The 17,358-nt window shown below is 36.7% G+C and overlaps 1 protein-coding gene across 1 annotated transcript in view; it reads right to left on the reverse strand.

The window, feature by feature from the left end:
- Positions 1 to 17,078, reverse strand: part of PIK3C2A (phosphatidylinositol-4-phosphate 3-kinase, catalytic subunit type 2 alpha) — a 37,334-nt gene extending 20,256 nt beyond the window's left edge. Inside the window, exons 1-8 of the mRNA XM_010142112.1 lie at positions 15,912 to 17,078; positions 10,610 to 10,710; positions 9,139 to 9,296; positions 6,013 to 6,133; positions 5,235 to 5,346; positions 4,559 to 4,638; positions 4,390 to 4,453; positions 1,704 to 1,847 (exon numbers count right to left, since the gene is read on the reverse strand). Of these exons, the coding sequence (XP_010140414.1) occupies positions 1,704 to 1,847; positions 4,390 to 4,453; positions 4,559 to 4,638; positions 5,235 to 5,346; positions 6,013 to 6,133; positions 9,139 to 9,296; positions 10,610 to 10,710; positions 15,912 to 17,018 (1,887 nt within the window). The 5' untranslated portion in view covers positions 17,019 to 17,078. The remainder of the gene's footprint in view (positions 1 to 1,703; positions 1,848 to 4,389; positions 4,454 to 4,558; positions 4,639 to 5,234; positions 5,347 to 6,012; positions 6,134 to 9,138; positions 9,297 to 10,609; positions 10,711 to 15,911) is intronic.
- Between the last annotated feature and the right edge of the window lie 280 nt (positions 17,079 to 17,358).

Genomic DNA, 17,358 nt, shown 5'->3' on the forward strand with positions numbered 1-17,358 from the left:
CAAACAAGCCATGGGAACTTACTCCCTTCTAATAAGGACGGGTTTCATTCCAAACTCAACTTCTGATAAAACTAAAACTTTTAATGAAAACCGTGTTGGCTATTTAGTAACAAAACCCAGTGAATTCATAATACTTCAGAGAAAGTCTGACGTTTGCCACAACTGCTGCAGAATGAAAGCTCTCCTTACACTTCAGTGTATTAATCAACCATCTTGCCAACAAAAAACTTCACATTCTTGTAAAAAATACAGAAACTTGGAGAAAAAATAAAAATCACGTAATTTTTGTTGGCTATTTAGTAACAAAACCCAGTGAATTCATAATACTTCAGAGAAAGTCTGACGTTTGCCACAACTGCTGCAGAATGAAAGCTCTCCTTACACTTCAGTGTATTAATCAACCATCTTGCCAACAAAAAACTTCACATTCTTGTAAAAAATAATACAGAGACTTGGAGAAAAAATAAAAATCACGTAATTTTTGTCTTTCAGAAAAACTACTGTGTTTCCACCATACTTGTCAAGTAGTCCAAGTACTTCTGGAGGATGGGATGTCAAACTGTTGAAACACCAGTAATTTTCTACTTGACAATCTACTGTTCTCTTATACTTTTTGGGCATTCCCTCCAACCACAAATGAATAAATAAATACATAAAACTAACTTGCAAAAGGTATAAATGCAACTGGCTCCAATTTTCACAGCAATCCTGTTTCTGGAAGCAAGCCTATATGCCTTCATTCCATTACTGTTTAAACCAGCGTTCATCACAAGAGAACGGCGGGGTTTTACTGATAAAGTAGCAGAATTATTTTGGAAGTTATTTTTATACCCTAATCTAATTATTCCTCCAGCTTTCCCCTATCAAAACGCAAACATTAAAGAAATATTTGAGATTTCACTAAGTTTTCTTCATGTTTTCTGCACTTCCCTGAAAGAATTTTAGTTCTTGTGACAAGTATATTTATTTGGTCTGTGTATTTTGCAAGACTTCTGCTCAGCATTACAAATGTATCACTGAACTGATGCAGCTGAAGGTGAACAAAACAGCACATGAATCACCGCTCTAATAAGGCAGCAGGACAACAGAACCAGCATTAGAAGAATTCTTCACTTTTTTATTTGCACGTCTCTCTATTTAATGACTGGTTTTGACAATGTGACTTGAAATTAATTCTGCTCAAGTGAACTGTTCACTGTAAGGCAGTTTTATCTTCAAAATCTGTGCTATTTGTGAGATTTTATTTTTGTCCATATGCTCAGGAATGCGGAAGCATGAATTGTTAAGAGTTTTAAGATGGTACTGCTATTCACATAATACTGCACAGAAAATACATGACAGGAACTCCTCCTTTAAGCATAACTGCATGGATTTCAGCCGGCATGAGCTAGCTGTCAGTTTGCCTTGGTCAGATTTAGTAGCATCTGCTGACACAAGTCTGTAGTTACAGAACAAGAAAAAAATAACTTAAAACTAGTTTTAAAAAAGTCGCTATTTATAAACAAGAAGGGATTCCACGTGCAAGCAATTAACGCATTAACAACAAAGAGATGTTAAAATAAATTGAAGATATTGGGTAAAATAAAAAACCCAATGTAATCCTGACTGACTGTTGCTGGTACTTGCAATTACCAAAGATATAAATAGCATTATCAGTGTTAAAAACCATACCTCAGAATGCAATTTATAGTATGAAAGTTTACCTCAGCATTTTTAGTCCTTGGAAGATTAACAGCCCTCCTTAGCTTCTTTACCGATTCCGTTATTGCAGGAGTCTCTACACAATCCAATGTAGAACAGATTTTTCTGACAGTCTTAATTAGGTGGTCTACTGCTTTATGCTGGTTCTAATAAGGAATGTATGAGAGAACAGATTGATAGGATCACAACTGTGAAATCCAGTGTTACTCTAATTTTTGTTTTACTTTTTTTATAACAAATTGCCAAGACAATTTCATTAACAGATGTGTATCTCAATTACATTAAACCATTATGTAACAACTTGATTGAGTAAAAAACTCAGAACTTCCTTATAGCTCGGTTATCAACGTAAAAAACTTAGTAGTATAGATTCTGAAATGCGGTCCCAGGAAACCTCAGGAGGTTTCCAACCATTTTTCTATGAAGTTGTTGGCAGACAAGTATTTTCTAATGAGATATTAAACTTAAGAAGAAAGTGTAGTTTAAAAAAGGATATTCAATTAGTGTAAGGAGGGAATGCTAAAGAAGCCGTGTTTCAATTTCAACCCTCTTAAAACAAATAAAAAGAAAAGATTCAAATTACACTTACACTACAGGATAGCTTCTATAATGGAACTTTATCTTTTTTCCTTCACTTTAACGTACTTTTGCAAAAAGCTTGTTGCAAATTTTGCCTTATGTATTGTTTAACTTAAATGGTTCTCCTAGATGAAGCAATTGCAAACTGTCATCTTGGAGAAGGAAAGGAAGGGGGGTTGCATGCTTAACAGGAATCTTTTCTGAAAGGATTAGATCAGCTTCTTAACAGAGAATGAAAATGCTAGTAGGCTGCTTAAGACAAGGTTGAGATGCTCCTAATATTCCCTTCCTCCTCCTCTTCAAACAGAAGAAAAGCCACGTAATTTAAACCTAAACTATCGCAGGTTTTGCAGGTTTTGGTTTTCTATATAAACAAAGTCTTCAACCAATTTTAAAGAACAAATGTAGAAAATGAAAATATTTGCCTCAAAATAAATGTTTATTTTTTAAAGGCTTAATGTATAGGTTTCTTCAACAATCACTTATGAGTCCTTACAACTAAGTAAGAGGGATTAATGTAACACCCTCTTGGTCATATGTAAAGGAATTCCTAACTCCCACTCTCCTACCCCTGCAGACATATTCTCATGACCTTCCTACAAAAGGATAGTGAAGAAGCCATTCGAAACAAACAGCGTTAGGGTTGGGAGTTACCTGAAAACAATGAACTTTGTCCTCATAAAAAAAATAACTGTAGAAGTCAGAAGACATTGCAAATATTTAAGCCATACTTTCAAAACTAGCACTTTGAAGATAACAGCTGTTTTGACACATGAAAAGCAAAATTTCCACTGCTGTTTTCCTCACAGGCTCTCAAATTGATCTCAGTAAAAAGACAACATATAACTTTTAAATTGTCTAACGATGTGAAATCAAAGGCTATTACAAGTTACTTACAGATTACTTTACCCTGTTACACTTTGATTAGCAAGCTTTAGCTACCAAATACGTACAGGAATTCACTTCAGACAGTAAAAAATTAAAAATGAAACAACTGATCTTTGGACCTAGTCATTATCACCTATAAGCTACATCACCCATCCTCAAAAATACTATAACAAGAGTAAAACATAAGTCTGAATTGAGACGTTTTGCATTCCTCACCCTGAGAAATCTCAGTTAAAACAAGCAAGCTGAAGCAGCTGCAAGAGCAAAGCAACAAAACCACCACCATGTCAAGGAGCAATAACATCTCACTGTTCCATGAAAAGATTGTGTTCAAAACTATCCTTGAGAACACGGTGAATCGCCACCAAGGGACTTAAATAACATTACGGGAATATGTAAATAATGGACGTCAGCTTGTTCAGACCTGCATTCCTAGAGAGGCAAACATAATTACAACACTTGTAATTTCCACTAAGACAGTCATTTCAAGACTGTTCTTATAGAAACTGTTTAAGAAACATACTTTAGAAATTTAAGTCTCCAAGTTACAGTACTACCAGGAGTTAAACTAAGCTTCTCCTTTCAGAAATGAGTAAAGCAGGTTATCTTCAGCTAGCTTTTGCATTTGGGAAATCTCTCCAAACTCCTCCACGTGCAAGTGGTTTTAAGCTACCAATCATACACTAAAACAGACAATGGTTTTGACAGTGTATTTTAAATTAATCCAACAGTGCAGAATAAGATGTTACTATATTTTGTGTAAAAATTACTTCTATGTTCCAAATATGCTTAAGTTATAACTTTGATTGTATAGAACTATTACTGCTGATTTTCGTGTTACTCTTTTGTTTTGTGTTTTGCTGATTTATTTATCTGTTACCAATATACCATTCATGGCTGACAACAACTGATATACTCGGGACTCAGACCCTTCCCCTATTCCCCTCAATTAATCACTTTCAGCATTTTTGAGGAAAAGGTTATTTTATACCCCAAGACTTGGAAGTTACATTTCTAATTGTGTGGATTAGGTACTAATCAGTTTACAAGAAAAGCTAGGAAGAGGAAAAGCAATCTAAAAATCCATGATTCCAAATTTACACTTGGCAGCTTGTTCAGATCTGTTTCCCCAAGGATACCTGCAGGTCTTTTTCCCAACTATCTCATCAGTAAACTTTCTCCTGCTACTTTTGCTACAGCGATAATTCACGATGACCTTACCTCATTTCTAAGGGCTATGTTAACTTGCTTGTGATACACATCAAGGAGCTCTTCAATAGAAGACCTGCACAAAATAGTAGTTATTGAACATAAGTGCAAGAGCATAACATAACCTTGGTCAGGAATTCAGCAGTGGGCTGGATTACTAAAACAACCATTATAACGTTACCTTATAATAGGTTCTCTGAAAGGCTTTTCTACTTTGTAGAGGTGTTTGGTTAGATGTATGGGTGTTCTGTCATCATCTTCCTGCAACAAAATATTACACATTAAGTCCAGTTCTCACATTTCTATAATTTGCAATGTTGTAGAAGTTTCATTACTAATACCTGTGGAGTAGAAGGGAAAGATACAAGGTGATCTCTTCAAAGGGGAAAAGAAGTAACTAACAGCCCATGAAACACATACATGTTATGACAGGGGCAAGAGGGAAGAAACAGCAATCAAGAGCCTAACTATGTAGATATCAAATACTCTTCCCTTCCTCTTTGACGGTCTGATTCATATCTCATTAAGCGCAAAATCTATTCACAACTTTTATTTAACTCTGAATTTTTTTTTTGCTTCTCATTCAGGCCTCAAGTTTAATCCAAACGCTCACGTACTTTTTCCAGCTATAGTGCTTTGTCTAATGAGAGACATTATCCGTACTTAGAGTATTTGTCTTGTGAAAATTCAGTAGGTGTTTCACTTCCTCACTGTAAGAGAATTCAATTCGCAACACCAAGCAGACATTCTAATTCGTTAATAACACAAAAAGGCTACATCTCAGATCCATCAAGTCTGACGCAAACTCCCAACCTCTTGAAGGCTTCTATTGCTGCTGCAGCTCAGGAGGTACTTACTGTTCGCGCCAGGTCTCTGCATATTGCACTGTGGGTCAAGAGCTGCAGTTTGATTTCTGTATCCCACTTCCGACAGTTCTGAATATATTCATGACTTCCTATGCAGTGCTTACTGTTAAATAAAACAAAGCTATAGTTATACCAAAAATATGCAGTTTTCCAAAAAGCTCACATGGAATCTTTAAGGCAACCTGTTGGCTCAAAATGAGGAAATGGTGAATCAACCTCCGCACCATACTTCTTGATCTGATTTTTAATTCTGCAGAAGTTTTGGAATACTATTGCAGATACCTATACTTTTGGTAAAGCTCTTAACTACTGTGGCTAACGTTGATATCAAATATTTTAATCCAGAAAATTGATGGGGATTTGAAAACCATCTGTTTAAAAAAAACCCCCAAACCCAAAAAAACTACTGCAAAATCCACAGATTATTAGAAATCATCAGTAGATTTTTTTTCCTGGTTGCTGGAATTTGAAAAGCAGCTAAAAACTACAGCATCCAATTCAGAAATGCTCCAGAAATCCGTATCTGAAAAAACCTGTTTGTGATCAACACAGCAGATGGCAGATTAGAACAGATTTTTAGGAAGGTGTTGAGAACCTACTTTGCTGTATCCCAGAGCAACTCTAAAGATTTCTGATCTTTGTGCAAAGTGTGACTCTTAAGTTCTTAAGATTTCTGCTTTCACAAGTTTAATGGTTAAAGATACACTTTCCATTAACTGTGCCATGAAAAATCATGAAGTTAAATATTAATGAAAAAGAGTTTGCTTACTTCTGTAAAACTTCTTCTTGGCCACAGACTTTCAGTATATAGCTGCCAATGTCCACTTCATTCAAGTCATCATGCACCCAGCAAAGTGCCTGCATTATTATCAGCTCAACAGGGGAACTCACTGTTTAAAGAAATTACATCTAAAAGTTAATGAATATAAATCTACAGTAACTAATATTAACATTGTTCACTCACAAATTGTAGTTATTTAATGGTTTTATATTTGTAGGGAAGATTTCTATAATCTCCTAAATTTCATAGTTTGAGATATTCCTTTTTTTTTTTTGCAGAGAAAGGCATCTCATAAAACCTGCTCGTAGTTTAAGAAATCAATAAATGCTTTTTACATTAGGATACAGTGCAGCCACTTGACCAAAAGTACAAAACTAGTCTGCAGTCTGTTTTCCTAGAGTTTTTATGAAGACAGCCTTTTTCTTTTTTAACCACAAATTTGCCTTATTTAGCAATGACTTCAAACAGGTAAGTGATCCCAGAGCTGCTTCAAGTTTGAAGAGTTGGAGATGGAACTTCTCTATTTGTTCTGCTTTTGAGGAAGTGAGTATCAGCTGCAGCAGAGGCAAATCCTGCTGCAAGTCCTTTTTCTTTTCCATTTGTCTAGAGCAGTTTCCACACTGTGCAGGTCAGATCTCAGCAAGCACCACCAAGCCTTTGCAAAAATCAAGTCTTAACTACCAATACTTCCACATGAGGCACCAAATGCTTTTTTTAAAAAAGTCTCTTTTCCATTCAGCAACTACAGAGTCAAACCCAAAATCCATCCCTCACTGTCACCAGCTGTCAATGACAAAAAATACATGTGTTTTAATACCACAAACATTTTAAGTGCAAAATGGTCTCTACCCCTCCCTCTCTAGTTTCTGATCTTCTCCTTTAAATAATTTGCAAATAATGTCAGTAAGTGCCTCGAAATTCTGTAAAAAAAAAAACCTGTATAAAAGTGTTTTATTTTTTCATCAGTACCTTCAGAGCGGTGGGTTTTCCCCCCCCCTTCAGGGACCTTCCTAATTTTCCTGAATCCTCTTTTAAAAAAAAAGAAATGTTACTACTATACTGGATACAGAGAGGTAACACCACTGCAATATTTCCCACAAGATAACACAAGTGTTTCATCTCAATAACAGATGTCTAATTATTACAAGCATAGAGGTGTTTGATAGCATATGAAGAAACAGTATGTGGAATTTAATATCAAGGAATGATAATTATGAATTCAGAAACACTACTTATCTCATTATTAAGACTTTATTATTTAATCTAGAGTGAAACTGCTATACTACTTTCAGCATAGAATATGGTGGTTGATAGAGAAAAAAGATGCAGAGATGGTTTATGGGCTATATATAGGCTGCACCAGCAAAGGTCCAACAGTGGTGCAAAGCCCAGTGGACTCATGCAAAGATAATGTTACCACCTTTTTCCACTCTTAGTGAAGGACACTCATTTCTTGCTTGACACACAATGACACACAATGCTCAGGTAGACTTGTACTTCCACGTGAAGTCTAAGAAATAAATGCAAAATGCACAGGTACACCCAAATAAGCACTATGGTTCATCTGTTTCCCTCCTGGGTCCGTCCTACACATGGAGTTGTCAGAACACTGAAAGGCTGCAGTTCCTTCTGAGCAGGACTGAAAGCCACACTAAAGTAGTTCTGCCATTAGGATGCTAAGGTACACAACAATTTGACCAAGAACAGAAGGAATTAAAGGAAGAGAACAACTTTAAAAATGCCTATTACCAGTCACGTATGAGCTACTGATACCCATCTTTCACTACCTACAGAAGACAAGTAGTTTAACTGTGATTAACTGTGATTAGTTTCAGCATCAGAAAAAGGAATAGAGCAGAAAGCACAAGGAGTAAGCTCTGGAGGGCTAGAACGCAAAACACATTCCAGGGTATCCACAGATCTTCCAGGAATAAAGGGCTGAAGCTGTAGTTGCACTACCAAAGCCTTTTGGAGGAAAGGATTAAGCCTGAAATATTAGGAAAGTGTAATCTTAAGAATGAAGAGCAGAAATTCTTCCTAGGCTACACTTAAGAGTGCACCTCATTTCTTAACAAAGAAAACTATATCACAGCAAAATAACTACAAGGGCCAGCAAATTAACGTGGAATGAAAACAATTCTGCATTGAGAGCTTGTTTTACAATTGAGCCGCTAGTTTAAGTGACTAATAGAGCAACTTTGTATCTTTTGAGAACAACCAACTCTAAAGCATCTACACTGTGACAGATAGAGAATCCAATGATACAAAAACCACTGCAGCACAGATCTACTACCAAGTGACATGGTCTGGGAATGGGAACCCTCTAAAGGAGGCTAGGAGACCACAGCACTGTAGAGGCTAAAAAGCAAGTTGCTTCTGAGGTAATTTACTATCAATTGTTTTATCCCCAGGAACTGCAAGAAGCTGACAGCATCCAGAGTTACAGCCTTTGATACAAACGTACTGCGCAGAGAATACGGATTTATGTACAAGAAGGAGGCAAACCTAAAAGATCCACCCCAAACTAATACTCCTGGTTACCCACAAGACTGGGCCATCTAGTTGTGGCACATCATAACAAGTATTACTTTAGTGTTTGTGTTCATAAGCATATATTGAAGTCAATATCGAGTAGATATTTTCAGTATTTATTCTTATTTCCCAACAGCAATTTGTCTGTATTTTTAGACAGCCTGCAAGAGCTGATTTAAACATGTTAAGAGTTTTGAAATAAAAATTAAATTTAAAGTTGAGAATCTCAGTTCTGGTGTCGTAGTCCCCTCAATTACCAAAAAGCAAGTCAACCTCCTGAAAAACTGTTTTAACATTCCCAACTGCAGATACAATAGAGCATCGGGTTTGCCTTCCTTTTCTCTTTTCTTTTTACAAAAAATGTTTCACTTTGTCAGCTTCTAAGTATTTTCTGATGGAGGCACTGGCCCAGAATTAGGCTCTTTCTTCAGTTACCTTTTCCAAATTCCCCACAAGCAATCCACGCACCTGAGACTCGGGAATTACAAAAACTGAGAGCCATTGGCCTAGCCTGAGTGTACAGTCTTAACCCACCAATCGAAGTCTTACACGCAAACTCCAATTCAGAAATCAGAAACATACCATCACACGTAAAAGTTACTGGTTGCTGGAATTCTTCGATTTCTATAGAAACCTTGATACTGGCACTCTCCCCACTTATATTTCTTTGCAGCATAATTGGACTCAGGACAAAACCTGGATTTGTTTGCTGATTAGCATAAGGAAACTTGGTCCTCAACCTGAAAGCAGAGAAGGTTTATGAAACATTGCAATGGATAAGTCAAAGGCTAAAGCAAAATAACATGGTAATAACCACAGGCCAGAACAGTAAAGACTGCCTTTTGCTCTTTACCTGAATTGTATGTACCACACACCATTTAATTTTTCTACTCTCAACAGAATGTTGCCCACAGTAATTACAAAAGTAGTAATTAGACAAGGAAAAAAACCCTAGCTTATAATTAGGCAGGTTTTCAACATAGATTAAAATATTTAATAGGTCAGTGCTTACAGGACATGTCCAGCTTCTGTAGAAGCTAAGCTTTAAAGAGTTTTTAAAAAGCTAATCTATAGCATTTGCTAAAAATGAGTTTAAAAGAGTAATTTCTTATGTGCAAAAGACCACAAAACTCTTTACATGTTTCAATAACATCGAAAGAAGGGGCAACAATTAGATTTAACTAGAAATAGTTGCAACAAGCCTATTTTATGTGAGCTTTATCTTAATGTAGTTTCACAGGTATATGACCTCTCATTGGTTTTATGGAGTTTGCTTTTCATTTCATAAACATCCCCATTTTAAAAAGTAGCTATCCTTCAGATTCAAAGATCCCTGTTTTCCTCGTTATTTCTTGAACTTTGATCTTGAGAGAAAAAAGTCAAGACTCCTGGTTTGTCTTCCCTAAGAAAAAAAATTAACAACAGCAAAAAATTCCTCTCATTAAATTGCAGCAGTTAGCAACAAAAATAGAAGGAGCATTTCAGGTTATCAAGTCCTATCTCCTTTGGTACGACCTTTAAGAAACTTCATTACCTGATTAAAGCAGGAACAAGTTTGAAGGTTTTATTTGTTACAGAATTCCAGTTGTGGAAGCAATAAAAATGAGAGCATTTAAGGGTTAGAAAGCCACTGAGTTACAGGATTTAGTGAGCTGCATCAATTAAGATATAAAGACTCTAAAATCTTTCAAAAGAAATTATACTAAAAATTGATAGGAGATACAAATATATGGAAATACAGGGAAATAGTTTGAGGATAAAAAAGTATTATAAAAACAAGAAAAAAAGTGAGAAGTCACAAGACCAAAAGAATAAAGAAGAGATATGATAATCCAAAAACGTTAGTATCGAAAACCTTAATAATTCTGTTCCATTCATGAAAAAACAAGACAAAACAAGGAAAAACTGGGTTAAAGAAAGGGAAGAGGACACGCACTGAAATCCACCCCCTCAAGCAAAAATTGCAGAACTGGCTCTGTCAACCTAACTGAAAATGAGTAGTTTAGCTTTTTTTTTTCTTGTGGAAGCTAATTTGTGTTCAGTAATTTCTTACTTCGTAACTGCTTGAGAAAAAGCTGACAGTTCTTGATTCTGCCCTTCAATTTCTTGGAGAAGCACGTTTTCTGTCAGTATGCCAGTGGTCCCATTGTCTTTCTGCAACTCAAAGATAATACAGTACTTAAATAGCTGCAAACATATTCCTGTGGTCAGCAAAGCCAAGTGTAGGCGACAGATTTTTTAGGAGTCTGAGATTTACTATTAGTTTTATGTCTATTTCTATAAGGAGAAAAAGGTACATCATTACTAAGTTGAAAAGTAAAGATTGACTGAACCAACGACTCCTTTACAGAAGGTGATTTGACAGCACCATTATCAGTTCGGATTAAGTTGCAAGCATTGCAGTTCCTGAGCTATCAGCAGGGGCCTGTTGCTTTAGAACTTGCATAGATTTTGCTGAACCAGAATGAAAGACAGACAAAGGTTTATTCTTTCACTTCCGCAATTTGGCCTTCAGTATAGTCCAAGAAAGAACCGTTACATGTCAGGTCTGCCCATGATTACCTTTTCCTACAAAGCAGGAAAAGATAAATTGAACAATGGAAGGAAGTAACATCCAGAACACTAAACTCAGAACCAATCTCACGGTATCAATTTACTGCTCTTTTAACCTCTTATGTCATATGCACCTGCCAGCTCCCCAAAATGTGAACCACAATCTTTGAAGTATCCAATCTAAAAAATAATTGCTAAAAGAATTTGAAACAACAAAAATCTAATACACCTTAAAAAAATACCCCACAAAAAACTGTAGCAGTTTTTAATCCACAATGGTTTCTCATACAATTCACAAATGCTAGCGTAAGCGAAAAGCTGAGAGCAGCTGGAACAACCAGTGGGGCTGAGGTGGAACTCAGTCGTCTGAGGTTGAAGCAGTCATGAAACTCCAGCTAGAGACTCCCTGGAATACATTGATCTTGCAGAGTTTACTCATGCCCAGCCCAGGGTCACTGTGCACGGAGGATAAAGCCTTCTGACCAATTACGGCTTTCACCCAGAGCTTTTACAAGGCTCACGAAAACTTTCAATCCACCCGGGAGACCAGAAAAAAAGCAGACCGCACTATATTTTTTTCTGAAAACCATCACAATTTATTCGTATTTCAAACAGTGATTAACTACATAATCAGTATGTGGGTTATTTATTATTAGCTGACAAAGTTAACTGAGGATTTAATTTCATTAGGGTATATAAGGCTATATAGTCAAATCAGACCATCTCAGAAAAGGGGTCAAATCTGTAACAGGCAGAGCTACGGACTGTCGGATCTTCTAGCACTTTTTGCTCAGATTAACTTGTTTAAGTTTCTAAACTTAGAAAGGATAATAGAGGCAACCCATAATTGCCACTTGAATTGCATTTAAACCCTGTTATTTCAGCTAAAATATTGGTTTCAGGAGCACCAATCAGTTCAAAAGGATCAATTCTATATAACCGGGGATCAGCCAGACCATGGGAAACTATTGGATCAAGAAGCTGTAAAGCCACAAAACCTGGAATGAGATTCAGGAGCACATATAATGCCTTAAATTTAAAAAGGTTATTCTATTCTAACACCTCAGACAAGTTCTATCACGTAAAATACTTCTGGGAGACAGCACAAACCTGGGCAACTGTATCTAGTACATATATTCATTAAGCAATTATGTAATAACAAAAGAAAAAAAAATCATACCAGGAAACGGGAAGTTAACATGCCGAGTGAAAGGTAAACACCTTTGATAAACATTCAGCACTCAACACAAAACTCAATCACTTCAAATCAAGAAGCTGGCTGTACAAATGTTAATTTTTTTCTACTTAGGAACTCTTTTTAAAGAAATTAAATAATACTACCAAGGAAGTACTCAAAGCACTTGGCAGCTCTAATGAGAGTATAAAAGCAGAACACAAGGGGATTATTTAAAGTCCAGCCAGTGATGCAACATTGCCACTTAATGACACTATGTGATACTTTGAAATTATTAACAGCAGAACAACCTGCAAATTTTGCTGTAAATTTCAAAAAGTTTAGGGAACAACAAGGCATTTGTACACATGCAAGCTTAGCCAGGGTAAACAGTAAATTCTAATGTGAAGAGCAAAGCAAAAAAAAAGTTTATTTGGTTACCCATAGTTGGCTAAGGAGAGAATCCTAATGTTATTACAAAAATGTATTGCTGGAAACTACCTCCTGGTGCAAAATTAAGAATCTCCTTGCTTTTTTAGTTAAACTTCAATACTAATTTTTGATCACTTTTTGGAAGATAATTTCAGGAGGACAAGCTTTGATACACTAAAAAAATCTATTTGAAATCCATTGAACTCAGAAGTTTAGGGTTTTGAGCAACAAGTAGGATTTAAGTTTCTTTAACTTCCAGAGGAGCAAATCTAAGAGGTGCAAAAGCTATCAGTCAAACAGGAAATAACTCCTAAGAATTACTTATTTAGTTTGGTCTTTCTTATCAGCACAGCCTGCAAAAATAAGTGGTCTGCAAATACAATTACTCTTAACAATAAAAACCGCACCCAAAACCCAGTAAATTACCAAAAGTTAAGTTAAATTAAATCCCACAAGTACATAAAGCCACAAGATGACTCAGCTCTGTGAAGATGAAAGATAGAGAAGACAACAGCTACAATAGGACAAAATGAGTCCTCTGCCTCTGCTTTCAGAGAGGAGAGCGAGAACACTGAAGTATTTAAAGGGGAATACTGAATATATAGATACTTCATCAAATACGAAGCAAAATTCAAAGCAATCTATTGATTGAAGAGATTAGATATAATATGAAAGAATAAAAATATACAACTAGTTTTAAGGGGCAGTGAGACTCTGAGTTATTCGGGGAAATAATGATCCAGACTAGTCAAGATGCTGCAAGACTTCAGAATATACTTGGAAGCAAATACATACCTGGAATAAATGAGATAAAATACAACTGCCAAAAATAGAGGCTAAATAACTGAGCTTCCTACTGTAACATTAGGAAAATTATTTAAATTAGAAAATAAAATAGGAGCACAGGATAGGCAAAAGATAAAGCAAAAGCCACAGGTTATGTTGAAAGGATACCTGAGAGACTCATCATTAAATCTATTTATTATCTTCTTTAATAACCCAGCGGAAGTGGCAGAAGCAACCCTGCTGATAATTTAGTCTTGTATCATCAGCTAACTTCAGAATACGGGCTAGAACTGGAGTATTATGCCAAAACTTGTTAACCACACTCTGGAGGAAGACAAGTGGAAAGTAAATCTCAAACCTTCAATTGGGCATTCACTGCAGGAGTCTGCTATAAACTAAGAACTTGTTTGAAAAAGATGGTGGCTTAAGAAAGCCAGATGTATTAATTCACTACAAGACAGGTGTGCTGTGGTGATGCCATCGTGAATAAAGCACATGCAATAAAAGTGTATCAAGCAGGATGCTCCTATTGGTAATGGATGTTCATTCATGCCACTGTAAAGGCACAAGTACACTGTGCTCTCACACGGAGAACCAAAATTCTCATAAGCCATCTTAAAAAAAAAGTGCAGGAAATAGAAGCTATCACACAGAGCCTGCAACGCAAGCTGACAGAAAGCCACTGTCTCTTACAATATGTTGAGATAAACACCAAAATGGTTCTTTATCTTAAATACCTGCTGTTCCATCCTGGTAAGAAGAACATTTACTAAGAACTAGTTAACAGTGCAATTTTGCTGAAAATCAGATGACTGGTGAGGACAGTGAGGGTCTGGAACAGCTTTTAAATCAAAAATAGCAGGAGGAAAACACCACATGTGAAGGCAGAGCTTGAGTATTTTAGGAATCGGCTAACACGTGGACTGCAAATAGCCTGGGATTGGATCTGGTGAACAGGAAAGACCCTACATTCTTGAAAATCCCCTGGAATTTATAAAAACAGATTTCATTCAGCAACCGTCAAGTATTACTTCCTCCAGATACCACCTCAGAAGCACCGATCCAATACAGTCTAGCTATTCCAGTCAATGGTTCAGTTACAGCCAACCAAACATCACCGGAAAACTGACAAACCCATCACTAGGTGACATGGCAAACTGCTGCAGAGCCCTACTTCACGTGCCTTTCCAAACACTGGGAAATAACTGAGCTCACATATCAACAGGGAGTGGAAAAAAACAAAGTTAGATCCAAGTTCTTCACGCATGTAATGTTAAAAATGTGATCCCTTAAAAACAGTGGTAAAGGGTTTTTTTGGGTTTAGGGGGTTTTTTTGGTCCTTCTCCACAGGCTTTCTATTAAACCTTTTGCCAGAATACTGACAACTAGCCCAGAAAAAACAGGAAATCCTTCAAACGAAGGGCCAAAAATTTGATTTCATTGGAAATTTAGACAGCTTTTTAAGCCAAAGTCTAGTAAATATTCCTTTTTCTGAGAAAACAACTCCCCGAATTTGGGGGGTGGGTAGGAAGAATTTAGGAGCCATTTGGAAAATATCTTTGACTGATAACAGTTGGTTTTTATGACATGTCACCAGACTATTAAGAACACCTAGAAAGACAGTACATAAGATTCAAAACAGCTGCAATCCAAAGTCTCCAAGGCAAACAAATCTTTCACCCCTCCTCCTCTAACCAGTTTCTACGCATACAATTTTCCTGCCATTATCACCCTTGCCAGGGTGTTGACTTTTCCACTTCAGTCTTTGTACTCTCCCTACCAAAAGAACCAGAAGTATTCACATTCCCATTCTAGTGAGGCGACCAACATTTTTAAACATGTCTTTTTTTATGATGGAATTACCACAGAACAAAATGTAAAAGATAGGAAATTTAAATAATCTACAGACATTTACTGGACTTGGAAAAGAGTAGGATGCACCTATGGCAGCATAATTAGCCCGATGAGACCACTACAGTACTGATCATCTGCTGTACAGTTTGGTATTGATGCAAACTAGATGTGCTCGATGTCCAAAAAGATGAATGTCATAACTAAAGCCTTTGATGACATTTTTGTCTTGAAATTGTGATGAAAGTGAACCTGATCCTAGAGTAGAAATCACCCTTTTGCCCTGTCTGGTGATAATATTAACATTAGATAAGGATGGTTTTCCTCAGTAAATGTGGAAAGATTACACAAGGCCAGAATTATTTTAGGATTTAGTTCAGTAGTAATGTTCAATTTTCTGAATATCTCTAATACATACATATGCCAGTAACATCACATGATTTGAATACTGCCCAAGCCAAGTAATATTTAACAAACACATCCAGACCTTAAAGTGTCTCTAAATACTCTGATTAATCTTTACTATTATACTGCAACTTAAAAATACCAATTTACATACCTGTGATGTTTGGCCCTGTAACTTTGCAAGCTGAGTTGTTCGCATGTTTAAGGACTGGCTCCTTGTTACTGTTACTCCAGAAGATTTCCCATTAACTTTTCTTTCCACATGACATGCGTCTAACAGCTTTTCTTCTAACAACACAGCATCCCATGGATCTTCAGCAGTCATACCTAAAGCCCTCTCTCCATCATTCTCTGCCTTATTTAAAGTCTCTACATTATCCACTTTTGGTTTACTTAGGGGATCCAAATCTAACCAATCAAATTTACTAACATCCCTGCAGCTTTCCGAGGCTTGTAGGTTAGAAACTGCAGACTTTATAGTAGTCATTTCTAAGTCCGTGCTTGACTTCCCATTTTTGAGAAATTCTGAGGTGCTTGCAATTTTGTCAAATACTTTTGCCATTTCTGGTGTAAGTACTGAAGGATACATAGGTAGGCTTCCTCGTGGATGGAAAGGTGTAGTAGCTGCCAATGGGTATGAAATGTATTGCGACTGTCTTGGAAGACCAAGATAAATAGGTTCTCTAGAGTGATAGGACACACTTGGATGGACTCCATTCTGAAATAAAGCAGTCTGTTTTGTGTAAGAAGCTGAGGGGTAAAGAGGAGGTAAAGTGCATGTCGCAGGCGCTGGTATCCCAGGCATCCACTGTCTCCTTTGACCCGCAGGCCCAAGATAAAATTGTGAAGACACAGATGGACTCAAAACAGGACTTACTGGCAATGTAGGTACTTTACTAGATTCAAAACTGTCATCCAGCAGCAGTTTCTCTAGTTCAGCATGAGAAAGCTTCTCTATGTCAATGGTACTTAGTTTATCTTCCATGCTCTTGGCATCAGACTCTGGAAACACCATGAGATCATGGTCCTGTTTGTTATGAGTCTGTGCTTTTTGCCTGGTGCTGCTTAAAGAGTTAAAAGTTTGTTTGTTACCAGCTACACCTCTTTCTTTCTGCATCTTAGCTAGTGCTTCAGCTTCCATCTGCAATGCCTCCTCTTTGTCCACATCTTTTGACCTTGCAGCGGCCAAAGGCGGTGATGAGCGCTGTTTAAATCCATTGGTGCTGGATATCTGGGCCATATCGCAAGAGCAGATGTCCATTTAAAGAAGCAACACTTCCTCTGTACTGGTTGTCTATCCTTGGCTTCGGAACAGATTTAGGAGGACTAAAAAGGAAATTAAACATTATAAACACATAAAAGAAATCATACATGGAGAACTACTACATCACACATCAACAACTGGACATAAAATTTTAGAGACACCAATTTTTTTTGGGGGGGTGTCAAACTTAGAAGTTGCACAATTAAATTCACAGATTTTGAATTATGTGAATTATATTCACATTTCTCATTAGTACTTACCAGTAGGTAGAGTAAGTATTTGGTTTCTTGTTGCATCACTAAACCTGAGACACAGCAAAGCTACATTCAGATATGTT

This window comes from Buceros rhinoceros, unplaced genomic scaffold, assembly GCF_000710305.1.
Source record: "Buceros rhinoceros silvestris isolate BGI_N320 unplaced genomic scaffold, ASM71030v1 scaffold31948, whole genome shotgun sequence".
NCBI lineage: Eukaryota > Metazoa > Chordata > Aves > Bucerotiformes > Bucerotidae > Buceros > Buceros rhinoceros.